At 32.7% G+C, this 23,611-nt stretch overlaps 3 protein-coding genes and 1 long non-coding RNA gene across 5 annotated transcripts; 3 read left to right on the forward strand and 1 right to left on the reverse strand.

The window, feature by feature from the left end:
- Positions 1-633: 633 nt before the first annotated feature.
- On the reverse strand, positions 634-1,831 carry LOC140006311 (uncharacterized). Of its 2 annotated transcripts, none has more exons than XR_011813947.1 (4): positions 1,676-1,831; positions 1,152-1,312; positions 933-1,023; positions 634-784 (listed from the first exon to the last, which is right to left on the reverse strand). It is a non-coding gene; the product is annotated as an uncharacterized lncRNA (long non-coding RNA). The 2 variants fall into 2 exon arrangements; XR_011813946.1 differs by lacking the exon at positions 1,676-1,831 and adding an exon at positions 1,395-1,589.
- Positions 1,832-6,364: 4,533 nt separating this feature from the next.
- On the forward strand, positions 6,365-7,501 carry LOC140006312 (transcription factor bHLH162-like). The gene is made up of 3 exons (XM_072048140.1): positions 6,365-6,538; positions 6,637-6,972; positions 7,124-7,501. The coding sequence occupies exons 1-3, from the start codon at positions 6,410-6,412 to the stop codon at positions 7,316-7,318; spliced, it is 660 nt and encodes a 219-aa protein (XP_071904241.1). The 5' UTR covers positions 6,365-6,409; the 3' UTR covers positions 7,319-7,501.
- Positions 7,502-9,582: 2,081 nt separating this feature from the next.
- LOC113687574 (transcription factor bHLH162-like) lies at positions 9,583-10,498 on the forward strand. Its single transcript, XM_027205156.1, has 3 exons — positions 9,583-9,711; positions 9,829-10,149; positions 10,298-10,498. The coding sequence occupies exons 1-3, from the start codon at positions 9,583-9,585 to the stop codon at positions 10,496-10,498; spliced, it is 651 nt and encodes a 216-aa protein (XP_027060957.1).
- Positions 10,499-22,524: 12,026 nt separating this feature from the next.
- On the forward strand, positions 22,525-23,325 carry LOC113687575 (uncharacterized). The gene is made up of 2 exons (XM_072048141.1): positions 22,525-22,826; positions 22,973-23,325. The coding sequence occupies exons 1-2, from the start codon at positions 22,545-22,547 to the stop codon at positions 23,165-23,167; spliced, it is 477 nt and encodes a 158-aa protein (XP_071904242.1). The 5' UTR covers positions 22,525-22,544; the 3' UTR covers positions 23,168-23,325.
- Positions 23,326-23,611: the final 286 nt, after the last annotated feature.

Raw genomic sequence — 23,611 nt, forward strand, 5'->3', positions numbered from 1 at the left:
TTTTTACAACAAGAAGAAGAAGGTCTATTTTCAACTTCCTAAATTGACCCTGCTTTTTATATTGAAAATCGTGCAAACGGACGCACCATGAAGTTAACGGCTAAATCTAACAGAATGGTCTCGCGTCTCGCTTTTATATATTTGAGTGGCCAAAATCAGACTTTTAATAGTTGAGTGACCAAAACTCAACGATGGCAAAAGTTTAATGGTCAACCGGATAATTTGCTCGATGAAATTATTATGATAAAGCCAATGTTTTTAAACTCGGACCGGCCAGCGAACCGGAGATAGGGACGGTTCACGGTCCGACCGGCCGGTTCAACGGTTCAACGTTTTTTTTTTTTTTTTTGCTTCATAGTTCTTTACTCTACAGTCTACACTGAAACTTAACGGCTAATATACAATCTAATATGATTATTAATAACTTAAATCCCTAAAATACATTTACCAATATAACTTAAAATTAAATTTAAGTTGAGATAATAATAAATTTTCTAAAAGTTATACATGAAACCTGGCATGATAAATATAACTAAAATATCATAATTCATCGTAGGTTTTCATAAATTCATTACAAACATAAATAGATATAGTCCAAATGTTCATCAATTATCACAAACAAAAACACAAAAATAAATAAAATAAATGTTGACATTCTTTCACAATTCTCAAAAAGTCCATAACAGAGTTCAACTCATATTCAAAGCAAACAATTTGAATAACAAATTTCCATCATTGGCATGACAAGGCAACAACACCTCCTTCACAATTTCATCAATTTAACCTGAAAAATTAAAAAAGTTTATTACAAAAAATATAAATCTAATTGGTGGAACTAAAAAAAAGTCAAAAAATTTCTAAAAACAAAGATACAACCAAACACAAAAAGAATCAATTGCTACTAAACATTACTAATTAATATGTTATATTACCAATCATTATCTTCATCATCATCCAAAAGGCGCCTACGCTGAAATGCTTCCAAATCAATATCATTATCTTCCCCAACTTCACTTTCATCATCTATATAAATAAATAAATAAACAATTAAGAATTTATCCATATTTATAATACAATTCAAATTAAAAAATGTACTTTTAGCACCTTATATTACAAGTTAAAAATATATTTATTTTAATATTAAAACCAACCTTCAACTAGTTGAGAATCATCTTTAGGAAGTTCTTCGAGTTCTTCCTCCAATTCATCACAATTAAGCTCGCCATCTTGTTCTTCTTCTATGACCCAAAATTCCGTTTTATCAATAGATTCATAATCAATGGGATCATAAGATCTCTTTCGGTGATCAAACCTACAATAAAATACATTAGTTACAAATCTAATATTACTTTATAAAATAAAATGTAAAGAATAAAGTAAAAAATCAATTATACCTATGTTGCAAACGCAAATTGTAGTGCACATATACAAGATCATTAAGTCTTTGGTGCTCCAACCTATTCCTTTTTTTAGTGTGAATGCGTTCAAAAACGCTCCAATTACGTTCACACCCAGAAGAAGAAACAGTTTGACTCAAAATTCTAATTGCAAGCTTTTGCAAATTCGGAGCATCACAACATATAACTTCCAAGATAAATTGCAAGCTTTTGCAAATTCGGAGCATCACAACATACCTGTTCTATGAAAAACAATAAAAGGCAAAAATTAAACTTACCAAGATGGAAAAGCTCTGGAGTTTGGTCCACATAAAATAACGTGATGATCTTGTCTTGAATATTTGGATGTGAAAGGATTATGAAGAAAAAATTTAAAAAAAATTAAGATGAGAACTGCAGGAGCCGAAAGGGAGAAACGGAGGAAGTGAATTGAAATGAAATGTGCCTGTGCCGTCTGCACTTTCTTAATGCTAGGGTTTTTTTTATTTTATTTGATTTTAGTTATTAGTTAAGTAAAATTTCACGCAACAATAGCTTGTCCTTCGGCTGTGGTTCAGTGGTTTGCGTGCCTTATTCTGGTCGCGGAGACCTGTGTTCGAATCTCAGCAGCCTCCACTCTTGCTATTATTTTGAATTTGAGGGAAAATCTGAGAACCGCCGGTTCGCGGTTTATGCGGGTTTTAACGGTTCGTATGGTTCGACCGGTTCATAGCGGTTTTCCATTACCTTCCGGGTTTGATATTAGACCGGACCGGTCGAACCGGCCGGTCCGGTCCGGTTCTGAAAACATTGGATAAAGCAAGATTTGAAATTGAACAAAATTTCCTTTTTTCTTCTTGTTTCCCTTTTGTTCCTATTTATTCCTTTGTTTCCTCCTGTGAAAAATCAAAGTTTGTCTTCTGGAGAAATCTTGATAATGGTGGCAGTAGTAGTGGAAAAGTCAGTGGTGGGGAGTATAATAAATGCAGGATTAGAGACGTCAGTGGTGGTGGACAAGGGGAGAAGAAGATTAGGAAAAAGAAAAAAATGAAAAAAAAAGGAAAGATGATGAAGAAGGGAAAAAAGGCAAAATAATCTTTATGTCCCTATCTTTTTTATCTATAATAATTACATAATCATACTAATGGAGCGTGCAGCCCACACCCTTAATATACCGTCAATTTTTTGGATTTCATCACTAATTTTATTTAAGTGCAATGGATTTCGTAGTTTAGAGACTTAAGTGTCTTATTTTGAAATTTAGGAATTGAAGTGGAATTCTGCATATACTTTGGAATTGACCCCCTGATTAATTCACTCCATCATATTTTTCCCTATAATGTTCCCTGTACAATCTCCAAATACTCTCTTGGTTTTCATTTTTTAACTAGTTTTGTACCCGTTCGTTGAACGGGAATCTTCGAAAAATGATAAACTATTTAGTCAAATTTATAAAAATGTCGATATGAAATACAAACTTAATGTATATTCTATTATAACCTTTCTTAAGTATATTTACAATTCTGGACAACAAAACCCATGATCACTTACAATTCAAGATGAAAATTTAGTAGACATTTTGTCTTTGCAAAAGGAACGAAAATAAATTTGCCCCTCTCAGTTCATGATCACTCAAGAGGTATAGGCCAAATAATATGAATGTTTAACAGCAGTAAAAAACATAGAATAGATAGTTCAACTAAAATAACTAACAGACTTACATGTGGTTGGGAAAAAAAGGTTGGAGAAAATAACAAATTCAACTCTTGGAGTATGCGTTGAGGAAGGATCCACAGCACCAGTTACAAGCCCAGTACCTTGGACAAATGAAACAAAGGCAAATTAATAAACATCTAACATGCATCCTATAGCATATGAATGTTGTCCAATTCGGTGGAAACATCTAACATATTTCTATATGAAAACTTACGATGAAAATACTATTTTAAATCCTATCTCTTCGTACAAAACAAATAGAAAATAAAACCAAAACACACAAAATTCAAGATATGTTACTAAATTCTTACAATTGAAAATGAACATGTCTTTTTAAAAAAAACATATGTGTATCGGAGGAAGATTTACCTGATAATCAAGAGGAGTGGAAACCCAAAATCGATAATTTAATGTGCCAACCGCTTGTACTGGAAATACCTAACCATATAAAGAGGCTATATGTAAGCATAAGAATTGATAAGCATATGAAGAGATATTGATAAGAATATTAAAAGTAGTTAATTTTATCTTAATTTATGTTGCTGAAAGTATGTAAATTTGGGTAGGAAATAAGAATTGATAAGGATATAAAGAGATATTGATAAGAATATTAAAAGTAGTTTTATCTTAATTTAAGTTGCTTAAAGTACATAACTTTGGGTAGGAAATAAAAATTGATAAGGATATAAAGAGATATTGATAAGAACATAAAAAGATGATAATAAAAAATAGTTTTACTAAAGGCATGCATGCTAAAGAAATTATACGGGTCATACCTTATTGCTATACCTAAAAGTTCACAAACCAAAAGAGGAGCAAGCGGCCGCAAATATATGATTATAATAGACTAGTAATCGGCCGTGAATATAGGATAGAATGCTAAGGATGGTTTTATAAGTCATACATGGATGATAAGAATGGTTTTATATTTGAAATTTAATTTAGATAGATATTGATAATTGATTTTGTGCTTATGAAAAGAGAGAGATAAGCTCCATATAGAGCATAGGTTATTTTTTAAAAAAAAAGGGTGGAAATCATGGAATAAATGAACAAAGGCAAAAGAAGAAAGAGATGGAAGAGCGTAAGTTATTTTATAGAGCGTGTTGAAATCACTTGCCCTGTCGTTAAGCCACGTAGGAAAGAGAAACCATAAAGTGATAAGAATGAGAATACGACTTTATTATATATATATATGATAGGTACTAGTTAGTGTACTTAATTTGTACCAAAGTTATCATATGCAAAAACACACTCACATGTATCTGAAAAAAAGGTAAAAAGGAAAAAAAAAATGAAGCTAATTAGTCATCAAGTCTTGCCATATCTGAAAATGAATTGTAGTCCATCTATACATGCATTCGTTCCTTAGTGCTCGTGGTAATAACTATATATTCATATTGACTCTTGACTACTAATAGATATTGGTTCATTGAATTTTAAGATACTTACATCCTAAAGGTTGTCATAGTACATTTGATGCCTTAAAAGAGTGTTGACCAATAAGTAGAGTATGCCATACTGCGTACCTAGAATCATCATCTTCTTCTCTCTTAAAATAATAAAATGAGTAACCTCTAGCTTCTTCAATCCTAAAATCTGCACTAAAAGAGTTTCTTTCTTTTTATTTGGCGAATGATTTTAGCTTATCTTGTAGTTGTGTCACAACTACAAGACTTAGAAAAAAAAAAGAAGATGATTTCACACTGTGACTGAGTCTAGAATTGACAATATGCTGGACAAATAATAGTTACCAAAAAAAGAAAAAAAGAAAAAGTTTTGGAGTCTTGCATCATTGGTCATAGTATCTACACGGTATAAACACGAAAACTAACCAACCAAGAAAATCCCCACAACAAACCCTTTTAAATTTTCTACGCATTTCATCTACATTCGGAACCTAAAGACCGGTCAATGATTCAAAATCGCAAAATTCAATAAACAGACATGTTCTTCTAAATGAGCCAAAATAAATACTATTTATAATTAAATGTCTGATTTTATTTATTGCAATCAGTAGCTTCCTATCATCTTCCCTTAATGAATTGTCAGCTTGGTGATTACTCGCACGTTGAACCTTCTTTCGCAGATTTTTTTTTTTTAATTCGAATCTCCTTATATTTTAATTTGGGTTCTGTCTTTTAGCAGTTGACTATGGGCACTTGTAAAGAAAAAAAACTCTATCCCACTAATTCTTTTTTTGTTGGAATTGAAATGCCATATTTATTGGTAACTTTTCATTAAGGTACTGAATGTACAATATTTGATAAATATATAACAACAACTTATAGTATCCCAACGACACTGATTGTAGAATTTTGTCACATTTTTTGGTACGTAATTAACTGTAAAATTCAAATTCTGCTATCATGAGATGATCAGGCACTGTTTGATGAAATAAATCCATTGTCAGTCATTTTACAACTGATTTAATGTTGGATACAAACTAAAGAAGTATAACCTTTTAAAGGATACATGATAAATGATAAAACATTTAACATCAGTGCAACAAAAAAAAACCTTAGATCCTCTGTCAAATTGTCAAGTTCTTTTTTTTTTTTTTTTATTTTCCCACCTTTTTTCACACCCTTCCTATCTCTAATTGTTAGATCCGAGATTCGAAGCCTTTCTATACTCTTCGTATTCTTGTCTTATATTTGCTTAATAATTTAGGATCAATATAGAAATGCTGATTGATTCAGGCATTAGTGACACCTGGTTCAGGCATTAGCTACACTTGGTTCCTAAGATCACTTTGTAGCAAGTGTTCATGTGCGTACACAGGCACGAACTCCAGATGTCAACGCTGTTTTGCAAAATCGATGAATAGTGATCTAAAGCTGTTTTGCCGATGTCAACGCTGTTTTGCCAACTTGCTAACTAATGAATGTTAACGAAAGCTTCTGCAATTGCATTGTAATTTCACTAAAAAAAAATATATATGTACTAATACCACAGATAAAAAAAAACGAGCAATAAATATAAACGCTTACATAATAACAAATAAAAGCATGATAAATTTGGAAAGTTACCTACCACATTCGATCCCATCAATCTAATTTTAAATTAAACCTATTTGGATGGTCTATTGCATTGTGGAATTTCTCTAACAATTGTGGATAACTCCAACCCAAAGATAGCCGGCGTCCCCTTTCCCAGTGGCTTCGTCATGGCTGACGCTGTAAATCTGTTGGAAAATTAATTGTAATTGTTTGTCCGCTTAAAAAGAAAGTAGATTATAAAAGCCAGCAACTTACTTTGAAAATCGATACTTCTATATGATTTCTTTGTGCTAACCAAACTTTCGATTCAAGAATATGAAGAGGCTTCATGCTTCAGCTTCAGACACCAAAACGGGAAAAAAAAATTCTGAGAAAAATAGAAGAGATCAGATGAAGAGTCTCTGTGCTGAGCTTTACCGTCTTCTTCCAAATGACATCTCCAAGGTCTCTTTACCCTCGAAAGACACTCGATTCAGATGCTATTTTATGCATAATTTTTTGTGCATAGGAAAGATTAACATTTGATTATGTAACGAATGCAGGGATTTTGCCCGCTGCCTGATAAATTAGACGAGGCAATAAATCATATCAAGAGCATGGAGAAGAAGCTGGAGAATTACAAGGAGTGGAAGGAGAAATTGCTGTTTGGTAAAAGACCATGTTCATCCACTTCAAGTGAATCTAACAACAGCTCAAAGTTAACTAATGTTGAAGTTCAAGAAATAGGACCTGGTGCGACTGTGATTTTGATAAGCGGGATGGAAGAACAAGCTTCGTTTTATGGCATTATTCCCCGGCTTCATGAAGAAGGATTTGCGGTGGTCAATGCTAACTTTTCCAACAATGGGACCTCGATGCTTCAAGTAGTTCATCAGAAGGTCAGTATTCAGTTATAGATCCAGCGAAAGTTAGGCATTCTGTTATTTTGTTTCTTTCTCCCTGAACTTTTTCAGATGCTTGATCAAATCAAGTAATTGCATTGCAAATGAACTGCTGATTTTTTCAATAATTTGATTCACATTTTTATAGGTTGGAGCATCAACATCTAGCAGTGAAACTACAGCAGTTTCCAAGAGGTTAAAAGAACTGATCCATGGCTATTCACAGGGCGAAGTTGAATCGAGTCTGGACTTGTGGGACTTCAGAATCGAACCTGATCTCCTAACTTCGGACTTCCTTGGTCCTTTTACAACAGACAACTTTTGTCTTCTGCAGCAGCATTGAAGTTGCTTCAGGGAGATTTTACCATTAGAAGTTATGGAGTGAAGCTTCAGTTTCAGAGTTTACACCATACCTCTATGCATCGTAAACAGCAAATGTCGTACTACATAATAAATTGCAACCTCAAAGCTTTTGTCATGTAGATAATAAATGTCGGACGCATTCAGATTTTGATGCGACGAACCATTTCCATCTTCTACTTTGGTCAGTTGTGGTTATATGAGACATAAGATAGCAAGCCATGGAGTCTTGCCCTAGTCGTCCGTCAACGCAGTACCAGCGTGAGTACGAAGTTACGAGCCTCCCAAAAAAAAAAGACCTTTTTATGAATTTTCCACGAACTTCATCTACGCTTGTCGGAACATAATCTTTGATCAAGGACTCAAATCGTCAAAGTGTTAATCAACAAACATTCATATGTAGAGTAATAAGGTATACTAACATTTTTCTTCTTTATTTTTTTTCGACCCTCTCAAGGATATGTGATAAAAACGTTTAACATCAGTAGTACAAACTTTTGAGCACTATTTCTTAGGCCATCTACAGTGGATTATACTCTTTCACTATACACATCAATATTTCACTATCTTCTCTTTTATTATATTCTCACTCATAATGGATAACACTATATACAATATAATAGTATAGGTTCACCGTCAAATCAAATATTTTATTTTAATAATGCACAATTCATATCTCGTAAATAAATAAAGTAACTTTTTTAAAAATAATTTTGTTATTTTTAAAAAATAAATTATTAACTTTCTTTAAATTTTTTACCTTTTGAATTTTTATTTTCTAAAAAATAATATTATTAATTTCTAAGTTTGAAAAATATATCTTTTCCTATCCTTCAAAAAATAATATATTGTTATTTTAGATGTCCTGTGTGTTTATATAGAGAGAACCAAAAAATGATCGTTGAAAAAAAAATTGAACGTTGACTTCACCATAAAATTTTAGTCGTTATCTATGTTTATTCAAATTTATCCGTTGCAAAAAAAAGCTCACCATCTCCTCTTTTTCATCAATATTTATCCATATCATTCTGGTGATGTGTATAATATTCATTGCATGATCACCCACAGTGACCGTGTAATGAGTCCGTGTCATGGGAGGTATGACACGCCATTGGAGTTGCCTGTAGAGAGAAAGGAGTTGATAATCTTGTTTCTTTTTAGCTTCATTATTAAAGGGCTGCTGATTGATTCGGATATTATTTACAGCTGGATCCTACGATCTCGCTCCGTTCGCGGTACCCATCAACACTCGGGCATAAATAAAGAAATACTCAACAGTACTGTTGCAAGTTAACTCAACTTTTGTTTTATTTTCCCCAACTTGCCAGCTATTGACTGATAACGAGAATTCGGAATTCTACAATTACAATTGTCACTATATACAAACTAACCCATCAAGTATAGTACACACTAGTTAGATACTAAGGTAACAACGTGTAAAAGCACCCAAAAAAAAATTGTATCATCCAATACAGTTTGTTTTGCAATTAATCTCATGAATCAAAGCTCTGAAATAAGGGGAGGTTTGGTAAGTGAATTTCATACTTAAGAATGGATTTCAAAATTAATGATAGTACTGATACTTATAATTTAGTTAATATTAACTAGAATGAGTCAATGGATATGAATATGATAAACTCATTTCAGAATGAGCTTATAGATATGATTAACTCATTTTATAGTAAGTTAATAGATATGATAAACCACTTTCATGATTTTTGTGATTAACTAAGTTTTAGTAAAGAATAAATGTTAAACTTACTCGTGTATCTCATATTTTTAATTAAAAATTAAAAATTAAAAAAAGCACTAGAAGAAATGAAGAGAGTGGAATAAATATAGAAGAAAAAATACAAAACCCCTACAATTCTAGTTGCCAAACCCTCTATGAGTTTTAATAAAAATATCTTACTATTAACTAATTAATGATAGTCATAGTGTTTGTGATTATAAGAAGGATTGATTTAAGTAATAAGATGGGAGAAATTATAAATAAAAAGTCTTGATTAAAAAGTCTTAATGTATTTATCATAAGTCATCACGCCGTGCCTATTGACTTTGTCAAGTATCTTGTCTTTTCGACGCTATAAATCTGTTGGACCATTGATTCTTATCTTTAGTCCGCTTAAGGAAAAACAAGTGAGTATAGAAACAACACCAAAACGCAAGACAATCCTCAACATTTTCAACTTTCAGAATCAATATAGGCTTTCTTTGTGCTGCTACCCGAACTTCGGAATCAAGAACATGGAGAGATTTCATCCTTCAACTTCAAATTCGAAACCAGAAAAAAGAATTAAGGAGAAAAACAGAAGAAATCACTTCAAGAATCTCTATTCTCAGCTTTACTCTCTTCTTCCAAGTGACATCTCCAAGGTCTTTTTACCCCTCAAGATGTACTCAATTCATATGGTATTTTGTGCATGATTTTATGTGTAGAAAAATTGAAATTGTGCATAGGAAGGACTAACATTTGATTAATGATGAATGCAGGAAGTTTTGCCTGTGCCTGATAAGATAGGCGAGGTGATAAATTACATCAAGAGCATGGAGAGAAAGCTGGAGAATTACAAGCAGATGAAGCAGAAGTTGCTGGGCAGAAAAAGACGATATTCATCTACCAAGAGCTCAGAGTTGACTAATGTTAAAGTTCATGATATGGGACCTGACACGGATATGATTTTGATCAGTGGACTGAAAGAACCAGCTTCATTTTATGGCATTATTCACCTGCTTCAAGAAGAAGGTTTTGAGGTTGTCAACGCGAACTTTTCCAACGATGGAAACTCAATGCTTCAAGTAGTTCATGAGAAGGTAAGTACGTAGTGATAGAACAAAGGAAAGTTAGGCATCCTGTTATACTACATATCCTCCTTCAGCTGATCTCAAATGGTTGAGCAAATCAAGTAATGGCATTGCAAATAAACTAATTTCCTCAATAATTTGATTCATATTTGTCTAGGGTGGAATATCAACTTCCAGCACTGGAACTATAGAAATTGCCAAGAGGGAGAGGTTAAAAGAACTGATCTATGGCTATTCACACGGCGAAGTGGAATCAACAGTAGACTTGTGGGACTTTGAAGTTGAACCTGATCTCTTAGCTTCTGGCTTTCTTGGACCATTGCCAGCAGGAGAGTTTTCTTTTCTGCAGCAACATTAAAGTCCTTCATGGAGATCTTACCATAAGAAATTAAACAGTGATGCTTCGGTTTCCATAATGGGATCTCAGATTATATATTTACAGCTTTACCTGTATGCAGTGCAACCAGTATTTGAAGGACTGAGTAAGATATCATTGCAACCTCAAACCTTTTGACATGTAGACAAAACAGTGGCATTCGATTTCGACATGATGAATCATGTCTACGTTAGATTTTTGGTGGTTACATGAGATGACAAGATTACAAACCCTGATTTGTTGGTGTAAGATTTAAGATAAGGAATAGGTGAGCATACGAGGCAGTGAATCAGTCCTATGTTATTTTGTGTTTGCGCACTTCATAAAGTAAGCCTTTAATTATTTATTTCAATTTGACGGGAAATCCTTGTCAATTTTACACATATTTTGCACCTGGAGTGTTTCTCTTTTTGTATTTTCGGTATTCAACCATAGGAAATCTTACAGAAGGAGATACGATAGACATTTTACATTAAATGATAAATGTTGCATCATGTCTATAATTTGTTACCACATTGAATACATTGTCAGTATTTTATGTTGCATAGATGACTTGAGTTTTTAACGATTACATATGCGGCATAATATGTGATGAATCCATTTTCCTCATTAATACAATTCTGTCGGTACGTACAAAGAAGCGTTAAGGGAGATATATTCACAACTTTCCATCAATCTTAAAATGCTAATATTTAAGTCTTTAACTGCATTTGAATGTAGAGAACTTAGTCTAATGGTTAGAATTGAAACCCTAAAAATTAAAAGTTTTAGATTCAAATTCTCCATTCCTCTTCATTTTTTCAGTTCCATCCCTCGCATTTAAAAAAAAAAAAAAACTACGTTTGAGGGTCTAAGTTGAAGATGGAGCATGTAAAATTGAACTCTTGGCTAATTTCATGCTGCCCCTCGAACAAATTATCTTGTTAAGCCTTGGTAAAAGGGGTCTATTTTCAAAATGGGTATATACTTGTGTCAAGTAGAGTGACTGCGATCACTGGACAAAATTTCCAAGAAGTTATTAATTGTCACATTTTATATATCAAATTAAAGCAAATGAAAACTAATCGCTGCTTTTGTGATTGTGATGACCTTGTGAATTCAAATTTGTTGTCCAGAGATGGACGAAATTGTGCGCCTGCTAATTTTCCAAAAAAAAAGTTTGAAAATTCAGAGTATAAGATTAAATAATTCTTCTTACGAGAACTAGAGTGATTCAGTTCCAACTTTTAAATATAACATAAAAATTTCAACGATGTGTATAAAAAAACTTAACAAATGTACTTATTTTATCTTTTATTACATAAATTACGAATTACAACAGTATATTCAATATTGGTTTTACAATTTTTGTCCTGTAACCAGATTGATAATTTTGTTCCTCGTTAGTTTTAATGATTCACTTCGAATTCTGCGTCGTGTTGGCCTCGAAAACCCGTAAGCCAAGGCCATGCACCATAGCACGTGATGTCCAGAATTTGGTGTTTAAAAAAAAAAAAACAAACACATGCAGAAAACTGGAGTCGACTAATCCCACAGTATTTTTTTAGGTTTGCCAACTGATGAATGATACATGAAGTCTCATGTGACGCAATAGTCGTGTTATTTATTTATTTATTTACTTATTTTTTATTAAAATTTTTGAGGAGAACACTATTTAATTCAAAACCAGCTCGGCGATTTTAATAGTTTATAAGTTTATGTTAGTTCTTACGGATCGTCTATCACAGAGTTTTGAATCTAAACTTGGTCAAATCACTACATAACAACCCATTTTTATGATCACTACACTTTTAACATCTACTTGATTAGGTTCTAAATTAACTAGCAGCTTTGCAGTTTAGCATCAGCTTGGGGTCAAATCATTAATTAGGGAAGCAAAGTGCAAAAATGACCCAAAAAATTATCAACCATCACCAGTTAGGTTCTCCTCTAGATAAGTTAATTAGTAGCGTGATGGAACAGGTTATTTTAACCAAATCTTGAAATAGAAAAGAAAAATGCTGCGGCAGACCATTTTTTTTTTCAGCAATGGTACTATAGGTGCCAGCAACCTCAAAATTAAAAATAGAAGCTGCTCATGACTTTGATGCTTCTCAGTTATGAAGTTGTCGCCACGGGATGGCAAGGTTCATCTTCAAGTACAAAAGAAAGGATATTTGGGGTTTTAATATTCTGACTCCTGGGGTAAGAAAAAAGAATTGAACTCAGACTGTCGGCCGACCTACTTGTAAAATGTACACTTTTACATTCAATAATTACCTGAAAGAAAAATCAATGGATTGTCTCTCAATGGATTACCAATCCACAAGAATAATAAATAGTTAGTAATCGCGATCAAGTATACCATTCCTCTCAAGTCTCGACCAGTTGCAATTTAAAATCTCAATAGTTGAAGATTATCTAAAGAATGTGAGTGAATGACAATAGCATCACTTAGGTTTGATTGATTTTAAAATAGCCGATTAAAAAATCTTCAATAGGAGAATCTTACTTTGTATATATCTAAGAAAAGAATGTTATTTTATGTTAGTAATTGATATAATAAATCTACTAATCCACATGGGTTGGCGGACTTCTTTACATTACAGACTACCTCTTGAGTCGAGTCTCCGGCTAATCCGATTCGCATATTTAGAGCATCTATTATTATCACTTATTCTTTGAGCAGCACGCATAAGGCGTGGCTAAATCGAACAATTGAACTTTCAAGGCACTTATTTTAAGGTACAGAACGTGTGTGTGACTAAATCGAACTACTTTACTTTTAAGGTACCGCTGCTGTTTAAGAAGAATAATCTCGCATATGCTCTAGATCCAACTTAAAATTTAAAAGATTTCACTTGCATTTGGCCGACCCATTTAATATGCTTATACTAACAAGTTCATTGCACCAAAATTAAAAAAAAAAAAAAAAAAAAAGGACACAGGAGATACTGAACTTGTTTAAGGAAAAAAAAAATGAAAAAAGGGATCATTTCAGAAATCTCCTTTGAGGTTTCTGACAGTTTCACTCTGCATCATTGAATTATTAAAAATATTATTTGCCTCACTTTCTGAAAAAAGCGTATATTTCTTTTGCCAAAGTGTTGCAATTCAGGAGGGAAGCTATGTTTTTAAAACTTCAATATTGAGCTCACCTTCATTTATCCATATGTTTATTGTTTGCCCTTAGATTAGCAAATGAGAAAAACCTTTCTTTTGATGTAAAATGTTTTGAGAAAATTTAATAAATTGTTTAGAATATTTGATTTTTATTTATCTAGATCGATGGCTTGAAAATTATAAAAGGATAAAATGTTTAAAAAATTACATTTAAAACTTATTTGAGATGTTTAAAAGGTGAAAAAAATTATTTTCTTCATCTTTACAATATTTCAAATTATTTTTACATACTTTGTTAATTATTTATAATTTGTCAAATTTAATTTTTGTCTCCTAATCACAGATAAATTTGTTAAAAGATCTCTCAACCTCAAACTTACAATTATTCATTAAAGAACACATCCATCAAGTTTTCAAATATCAAGAGATTTTATATTAATTTATCATCGCAATTAAGAGACCGCAACAAAAAGGAAACCTTGGAATGAAATAATTTTCCCTTTCCTAAAAATAACAGTATTTTTATCATATAATTTGAATTGTGTTATAAAAATTTAAAAATAAGGGTGGCAAGTGATATTTTTTAAACTTTAGAGGTACTAAATAATATTGTTAGAAATCTAAGAAAGAGGTTTCTCAAATTATCCCAATTTTTTTACATCAACTGCTCCTAGAGCAGTGGCATGCCATACAAGAAAAACTTACATAATCATGAGCGGGACCGCCAGGATGCTAAAACTCTTTTCGATTATAACCGGTGAAATCATCCATTTTGTTACATAAAAAATGATCGATTTGAAAAGGCTATACGAAAAGAAATGTCACAATATTTCTTTTAGATCTCCGAAAGCAATATAAAACAAAGAACATCTTTTACATACTAGATTTGAATTTCTTTTAATTGCTATTTACAGGATCTAAATTTTTTCCATTGAGATTTGTAGCTAATGAATTTGTAATTTAAATTCATAATTGTTTCTAATTAAGACTGATGGATTAGACATGCACTTGATCTTCAATGAATTATAATTTCTCCAATTACTTTTCCCATGGACTTTCAAATGTACTCCTTTTTTTTTTTTTTTTTGCCTGTATAGGAGAAGTCATGGCAGCAAGCATTGAAGACAAGGAAATGGGCCGTATCTTTGCTTAGAGACTCTTCAGTTGGTGTATGAACACACCCAGAAAGCCCACAGAGTCTCTTGTAAAAGTGCTAAAAAGATGTATTCCCCAAACAAATCCCTGAAAAAAAAGTAGGTTATAATTGGTAAAACACAGTAAACCAAGCTAAAGCTGAATTTAATTTTCATATCTCTGAGATCCATATATTAATATATGACTATATATAAACGTCTACAAATAATTGATGTAAAGGTCTAAAAATAATTGACATAACACGTTAGCAGTCCAATCATATTGCTATAGCCCATTGTCCTCTGAATGTGGTAATGGCTATAAACATCAAATTATGAGTTCTCCAAGCACATTTACATGTAAGTATGTATAAATATGTAATACGCATTATGATAACTAGTAGAAAACCATCAACCAATTTTTTGGTGGAAAAGGAGACAAATCGACGAGGCGACTTGGAAGTCTTGGTGGAAAGCTGCCACAGTAGGACAGAATTGTTAATTGTGGTTCTAAATGTTTGCCCAAAAGGGTGGCAAATTGATGAGACGACTTGGAAGTCTTCGTGGAAACTTGTAACATTAGGACAGAATTGTTAAGCATGGTTCTAAATGTTTGTCCAAAAAGGTCGCAAATTGATGAGTCTTCGTCGACGCCAGTAACATTACGATAGAATTGTTAAGAACAGATCCCTGGAGTCAACAGATTCCTGGAGTCAATAGGAGAAAGTTCATGAGAAATAAGGTTATTTGACTTAAATAAAAAGATAATACCTTGGCCGAGGAGGAGAAGATGATAAAATTGCTTTTCTGATTATTTTAGAAAGTGACAATATTATCTCAAATGGTACTTTGACCAGAGACAAAATCTTTGGGATATGCTAAGGAAAACAATACAATTAGTCAGTTTTTTGAATTAGAAGTATCAAAAAGCAAGCTATATGGAGTTCTTGAATAAACCAATCATCAGAAAAAAAAAAAAAAACTACATTCGAAGAAGACAAACCCAAAGAACTCACCTCAATTTAAAGGAAAAGCTACGCCTTCCACCAAATATTTAATAGCCATAATAAAACCAAAGGGGTGAAACGGAGAAAGTAGAAAGGGTATCGGCTAAACATGGGGGCATAAATATGATAATGATTGTTCAGATAATAATTAGGTTATTTAATTGTAATTAAAATCCAATTATGTACACATCCAATTAATTCCTTAACGGATGAGAATGGTTTCAATAAATTGGAAGGCTTGGTTGTTAGTATAATAAATGATTAAAAGGGCTTTTATGTAATTCTATCAAAACACAAGCTTAATTCAGTTGTACTTGATACTCAATTTGGCATCAAACATTGCAGCCTACCAAACCTGCCCCTAACCTTAAATGTCTGAAAGGTTATATAAGTAATTATAGCAAAATTAAAGCTGTAATGACTTGTACTCAATACTTCAATTGTACTGCAAACACTCTCACATTTCCAAAATAGCCCCATCCCTGCGGTTGAAATATAAAAACCGTCTTTGTCCTAAACTCGTTCTTATATAGTATAAAATGATAAGGATATCTAAGTTTCCCATGTTTAGTCATTGAACATGGATGTATTGAAGATTTAACAGCATTTTTAATGCCAATAAGCCAATAACTAAGGCCACCTTAGAGCTTCTGATTTCGAAATGCCTGACTCTATTCACACGTAAATTAGGAGATTATTCATAGAAAACTCTCTTGAACCTTTTTTTTCGATATTAAAAAAAATTAATTAAATACCAAGAGTTTTCACCGTAATTTGATCCCATGCTAATTGCATTGATTATCGACCCCAAATTACCTGGAAATGTGTTGCGGCTTTGTCATTGTTCCAATATCTTCCCTGTTCGTTGTCACTATCCCAGCAAAAATACCTGCCGCATTTAGCACTAATCAAGTGAAAAAAAGTATGCATTTGAGCCTTAAATCTCAAAATTGGTGGGATCGATTATCATTCTTCTGCCCCAACAAGATTAGTGGACTATGGCCTAGAAAAATTATTTGCCTAAAACAAGATTAGTGGACTTTGATTATGATATGGTCTTTTATCAAAATTGATTTTATTCCGCTTGTCCGCCACGGTCCAATCTATTATTTCGTGTTACCCTTTTTTCTAAAAAAAAATTAACAAGGAAAATGTGAAATTTAAGAAATGGACTGGGGGGAAGAGGGGATTCCAATGGTAGTAGATCTTCTGTTCCCCTCTCTGTGCCATTCTCTGTCCCACTTTTTATTGAATTGCTATTTCACCTTCATAAACATCATGTTTTAGTTCTTTTTTGTTTTCTTAAGATCTAATAACTATTAATTGAGTAAAAAATAAATACAACAGATTCAAAAAAGCAATATATAATAGATTATTAAAAAATATAGCAGAGAATTCATTAAAAAAAATCTCATTTTTATGCATTTTGGTTTGTTGAATTTTGTGTATTACTCAGTTAATAGTTATTGGATTTTAAGAAAACAAAAAAGAACTAAAACATGATATTTATGAAGAAGAAATAGCAATACAATAAAAAATGAGACAGAGAGTGGCACAGGGAGTGGGATAAAAAATCTATAACTGATTTGAATCGAGGAAGTCGGGAGCCCTTTTTTTTGTGTTACACTTTCAACAGCTTATGTTGCCTAATAGCATAATCATTCCAGCCAAAAATGAGAAATATTCAAGTTTTTTTTTTTTTCGGGTACACAGAATTATCCTGGTTATCCAATGAACCTAACCTCCGTTAAGACAGATTAGTGTTGATTTTGATTGCTGCCTAATAACGTTTTAGACTTGTAGCTTAGCAGTTAAGTTAAGCTTAGGCTGATGCTGAAGTCAACTATTAAAATTTTCAAACTTTGAAGTCTATCAAGCGTTAACTCCCTAGAACCGACCAACATTAATTTAAACAAATTCAGAGAAATGTTCTTTGTATGGCCGTAATTTGCACAGTGATTTAGGATGAGTACGTCTTACAATATTCTCTGTTCCCACAGGAAAAAGAGTCAACTTATATCGTTTTCTTAAGGAAGAAAAATGCCCAAAGAGAAGACTTGCATTTACGTGGTCTCTGGGCCAAAGAATAGAAAACAAGTGTTTAACACAATTGATAAGCACTTGTTCTTATTTTGGTCCATCTTACTTGAAGAGTTAGGAGGTATTCAGGAGTGGTTAGATAGATACTAAAAATTTTCACATGGGCTTGAATTAAAAGCTGTTTAACTTTTTTTTCCCCTAAAAAAAGTTGTTCAACTTTAATATTGATTAATGTGAAGCGTGGCAAAAGAAGGGTTGGTGCAACCTAAAACTTTCTCAAAAACTCTAATTATGATTAAAAAAAAAAATTCGGGAGATCGAGGCACAAGTGTTTCCATTGAAATCTTTGCCCTTTCAAGTAAGCTTGGAGTTGGGATGAAGGAGTAGATAGAATTGAGATTCTTTTGTTCTAGCCGACAAGGTCGCTTGTATTATCAGCAACATCATAGTTTACTGGTAATAGTATGACCAATCTTCCTTTTTCATCCAGAAACAAGGAAGACAAAGGGATTTTGGATATCACATTGTAGTGACAATAAGAGATAGTCAATAAATATTGTAGATCAAGCCTTTGTCCACCATGATTTTTTTTTTTTTTTGCACTTGTTATTTTGTTAAATATTGCATAGTAGATACTCAGTAGGTAGACCTTTTTCTGCCTGATTTATTCACCACAAATTTTTCCCCTATCCTCTTCCTTGTATAATCTCCAAATGGTTTATTGGGGTTTTCGTTATATTTAACCGGCACTTTTTAGTGTACTTCATTTACGCCAAACTTATCATATGCAAGCACGAACTCACATTTATTATTTCCTAATGGATCTAAACGCTTTTCCTATTTTATTTCAATTTTTCAAAGACCTATTATTTGATATACACCTCTCCTAAAAAGTGCTTACTGAGCAGATATCCCTTAGATTAATCAACCTTGTTTTATATTTTAAAACGTCAGAAAAATTTGTTTAGAAAAAAGAAAAATTATAAAAGCAAGAGTAAAGCATAGTGACGATAAGATAACACCAGGATTATAATTGAGTAAAGTCTACAACCATTCATATGTTTGCCTGGTCCTTGTACAAACACAGGGTTTGGGACCACGATCAATCCACTAGTAAGATCAACAGAACATGTATTCCTTTCTTTATAAAATTAAAAAAAAACTTGTTTTTTATGTGCATAAAAAAGTGTAATTGGTTCGCTTTGAATTGTTTCTACCTGCAAATAGTGCATCTCCACTATAATTTTTTTTTTCTCGATCAAATTATAACATCTATGCAAACAGCTTGTGTTTAGAAAAGCATTTGGAAGTGGCAGCGGCATAGATCTTCATGCATGCTTATAACGAAATGCTAATATAATGATGTCCCGTAAGAAAGTGTTGATCGATGTCTTAAAAAGCAGTCGATCCATTTCTAATGCACTAAGAAACTAAGCATATTTAGTTGATTAACACTTTCTTAATCCCAACTAACTGGTTCGGTTAGCTTAGCCATGATCCACCTCCACTATGCTGCTGCTAGGCATGAAACATAAGTGCGATGGATATCTGAATATGGAATTATAGTGCATCTGTACATGCATTCTTTCTTGGCGCCTCTGGAACAAACACAGATTTGAAGCGTAGAAGAGGCAGAAAAATTGAAGTAGGTTTGGGGGAACAAGGACAACCATTGACTCTTGACTACTAATGGATCTTGATTCATTGAATTTAAAGGTATCTACATCTTAAAAGTTGTTAGCAAATTTGATATCTTCTAAATAATATTGACCAAGAATTAGAGTATGCGTACTAAGTACCTAGAATCATCGTCTTCCCTCTTAAAAAAAAAAAAAAAAAAAAAAAAAAAGAGAGAGTAGATTCTATTTCTTCAATGCTAAAAACTGTCCTAATCGAGTCGATTTCTTTTGATTTCACTGAAGCTTATCTTGAATTGGCAACCCCAAGACTTGAAAAAAAAAAAAAAAAAGAGGCTTGATTTCACACTATAGTGTAGCCACGATTTGGCAATAGGGTGGGCAAATAATATATTTTTTAAAAATTTAAAAAAAAAAAAAGAAAGAAGGAAGTTTGGAGTCTTGCATTATTGGTCATAGTATCAACATGATACGAACACGAAAATGTACCTATGAAAATACCCTTTAAGTTGTGGAATAGCCATTATAAGATTCTAGCTTCTTCAATGCTAAAAACTCTCCTCATCGATTCGCTTTCTTTTGATTTAACTAATGGTTTTAGTTTATCTTGACTTGGTCAAATTATTTATCACAATTCCAAGACATAAAAAAAAAAAAAAAAAAAAAGAGAGGAAGCGAGAGAGAGAGAGAAAAAAGATGATTTCACAATGTGGCGGAATCGACATTTGGCAATAGGATGGCAAATAATATTTACCCCAGAGAAAAAAAAGAAAGAAAAAAGTTTGGAGTTGTACAAAATCGTGAAATTCAATGAACAGATTTGTTCCTCTGAATGAGCTAGAATAAATGAGATTTATAACTAGATGCTGATTTTATTTATTGCAATCCATAGCTTTCTATCATCTTCCATTTACGAATTGTTAGGTCGGTGATTAGTCGCGCATGTTTATTCTTCTTTCGTAGAATTTTTTATTCCAAGCTGATGATGCTTCAATCTGGGTTCCGTCTTTTTAACAGTTGATTATGGTTACTTGTAACGGTAAAAACTAATTCTTTTCTTATTGGAATTGATAAGTCATATTTATTTAGTATTCAAATGCTTTTCCACCTTTTAGACCACAATCAAAATTCCAATCAGATGAAAGGAAAAATAGTTTCGTTAACTCCTGCTGAGAAAAAAGAAAAACTATTCACTAAAACACCTTCTTGTTAGTGTAAAAGAACTAGTGGTATAGAACTATGATAATGACAGTGCCAAGAGATATATTCGAGCATTCTTAAATCTCACCTTGCCACTTTATTTTCTTCACTTAAACATTTAAATATTAAAAATCGAACTCATGCCTAGAATTTAATATGGGTATTTTGATTTAAGTTATTTGATGATTAAATCAAATGGCTTGAAAACCTTGATTTGCTGTTCTATTATATATATAATCCAGGGAATTGATTTTAACCAAATGTAATAATGTAATTTACTTTATTTCCTTAACTGTGGGAGAAATGGATTGGATGGTCCAAAAGAAAGGGAACGTGAGTGAGAGATGTCGAATTCAGACTCTGCCACTTACACTTTTTGGATATTACAATTAACAGATATGATAGTTTCTAAACTTATACTTACTAGCCTCCAATCTCTTCAATTAGTCATGCCGACAGTACTACTAGGAAGGTGTGATTGTGAAGCTACTACCAAGCAAGTTGAAAAACCATTACAAAAATTGACAGTAGGAGAGCTAAATCAGTAAAATGTCGACATTTGGAAAGAGTGAACTATATTTGTGCTATATGCAACGTACAAAAAGGACTTGTTCCTTAGAATAATGAGTTAAAGATGACAGCATTCAAATGGACGGCGAAAATTATAATTTTTAATACAATTGCCTCGACTTAGTTTTTCGTTTCCTACGTGGAGTAGTAAACTCTTACTTATCAACAGTCTTTTCTTCATTGTCCTATAAGGAAATACAACATTCTTAAGGATACATAACAAATAACAAAATATTTAACATCAATTCTACCAACTTTTGATCACTATTCCTTAGATCCTGTGTCAAGTTCATATATATATAGATATAACTTTTTTATCTTTTCACCCCTCTTCACACTTTTTCTATCTTCAATTGTCAGATCCAGGATTTGAATCCTTTCTACAACCTTCATGTTCTTGTCTTATGTTTGCTTAATAATTTAGGCTCTATGTAGAAATGCTGATTGATTCAGGCATTAGTGACACCTGGTTTAGGCATTAGCTACCCTTGGTTCTTACACTGTAGCAGATACTCGTATGTATAGACACGTATACTCTGTTGCAAAATGGTGTAAGTGAACTAAACATTTTTCCAACATGCCATCTGTTGAATGACAACGGGAGCTTCCGCAACTGCTAGTGTTAATTCACCATAAAATTTTTACATGTACTAGCAAAACAGATATAAAAAAACTAAAATAATAAAAATTAACCCTTACTCCTATATAATAACAAGTGAAAACATGACAAAATTTGGAAAGTTATGTAACACAATTAATCCCATCAATCTAATTTCAAATTAAACCTATATGGATCCTCTATTGCATTGTGCAATTTCTATAATAATTGTAGATAATTCCAATCCAAAGATAAACCGCCATCTCATATGATGCGGTTTTCTGGTGGTTTCGTCACGGCTGACGCTATGAATCTGTTGGATTAATATTAATTGTAATAGTTTGTCCGCTTTCTAAGCGAGTATAAAAGCAAAACCAGCATCCTCGGCAGTTTCAATTTACTTTGAAAATTGATACTTTCATATGCTTTCTTTGTACCAACCAAACTTTGGATTCAAGAATATGGAGACGTTTCATGCTTCAGCTTCAAACACCAAAACGAAAAGAAAAATTACAGAGAAAAATAGAAGAGATCAGATGAAGAATCTCTGTAATAAGCTTTACCGTCTTCTTCCAAGTGACATCTCCAAGGTCTCTTTACCCTCAGGAAATACTCGATTCAGATGGTATTTCATGCATAATTTTTGTGCATAGGAAAGATTAACATTTGATTATGTAATGAATGCAGGGATTGTGCCCACAGCCTGATAAAATAGAAGATGCGATATATCACATCAAAAGCATGGAGAAGAAGCTGGAGGATTATCAGGAGATAAAGAAGAAGTTGCTGCATGGCAAAAGACCATGTTCATCTGCTTCAAGTGAATCTAACAACAGCTCAACGTTAACTGATGTTGAAGTTCAAGACATAGGACCTGATGCGAATATGATTTTGATAAGTGGGCTGGAAGAACAAGCTTCGTTTTATGGCATTATTCGCCGGCTTCATGCAGAAGGATTTGAGGTTGTGACTGCTAACTTTTCCAACACCGGTACCTCGACGCTTCAAGTTGTTCATGAGAAGGTCAGTAGTCAGGTATAGAACCAATGAAAGTTAGGCATCTCTTATTTTGTTTTTTTATTCCTGAACTTTTTCAGATGCTTGAGCAAATCAAGTAATGGCATTGCAAATGAACTAATTTTCTCAATCATTTAATTCACATTTTATAGGTTGGAGCATCAACATCTGGCAGTGAAACTACAGCAGTTTCCAAGAGGTTAAAAGAACTGATCTATGGCTATCCACAGGGCGAAGTTGAATCGAAACTGGACTTGTTGGACTTTGAAATTGTACCTGATCTGTTAACTTCTGACTTCTTTGGACCTTTTGCAACAGAAAAATTTTGTTTTCTGCAGCAATATTGATTCATTGGAGTTGCTTCAGGGAGATTTTACCATTAGAAATTATGGAGTGATGCTTCAGTTTCAATAACGGAGTCTCAGATTATATATTTACACCTTACCTCTATGTATTGTAAACAGCAAATGAAGGACCGATTGAGGAATACATTGCAATCTCAAAAGCTTTTGTCTTGTAGATAAAATGGATGCATTTGATTTTGATATGATGAACCATTTTCGTTTTGTACTTTGGTCAGTTGAGGTTATATGAGACATAAGATAACAAGCCATGATTTTGTTACTTATTAGCACAAGACTGAAGCAAACAATTGGTGAGCATATAAGCAGTGAATTCGTTCAGTGTTATTTTATGTGGCCACTCTAAGAAGTCTTTCCTCAATTTTGTATATAATCATTCGTCATAGTGATAAAACGATACTAATCAAGATTCAGGAGAAGATTACAGGA

The sequence above is a fragment of the Coffea arabica genome, chromosome 5e (genome assembly GCF_036785885.1).
Source record: "Coffea arabica cultivar ET-39 chromosome 5e, Coffea Arabica ET-39 HiFi, whole genome shotgun sequence".
Classification (NCBI taxonomy): Eukaryota; Viridiplantae; Streptophyta; class Magnoliopsida; order Gentianales; family Rubiaceae; genus Coffea; species Coffea arabica.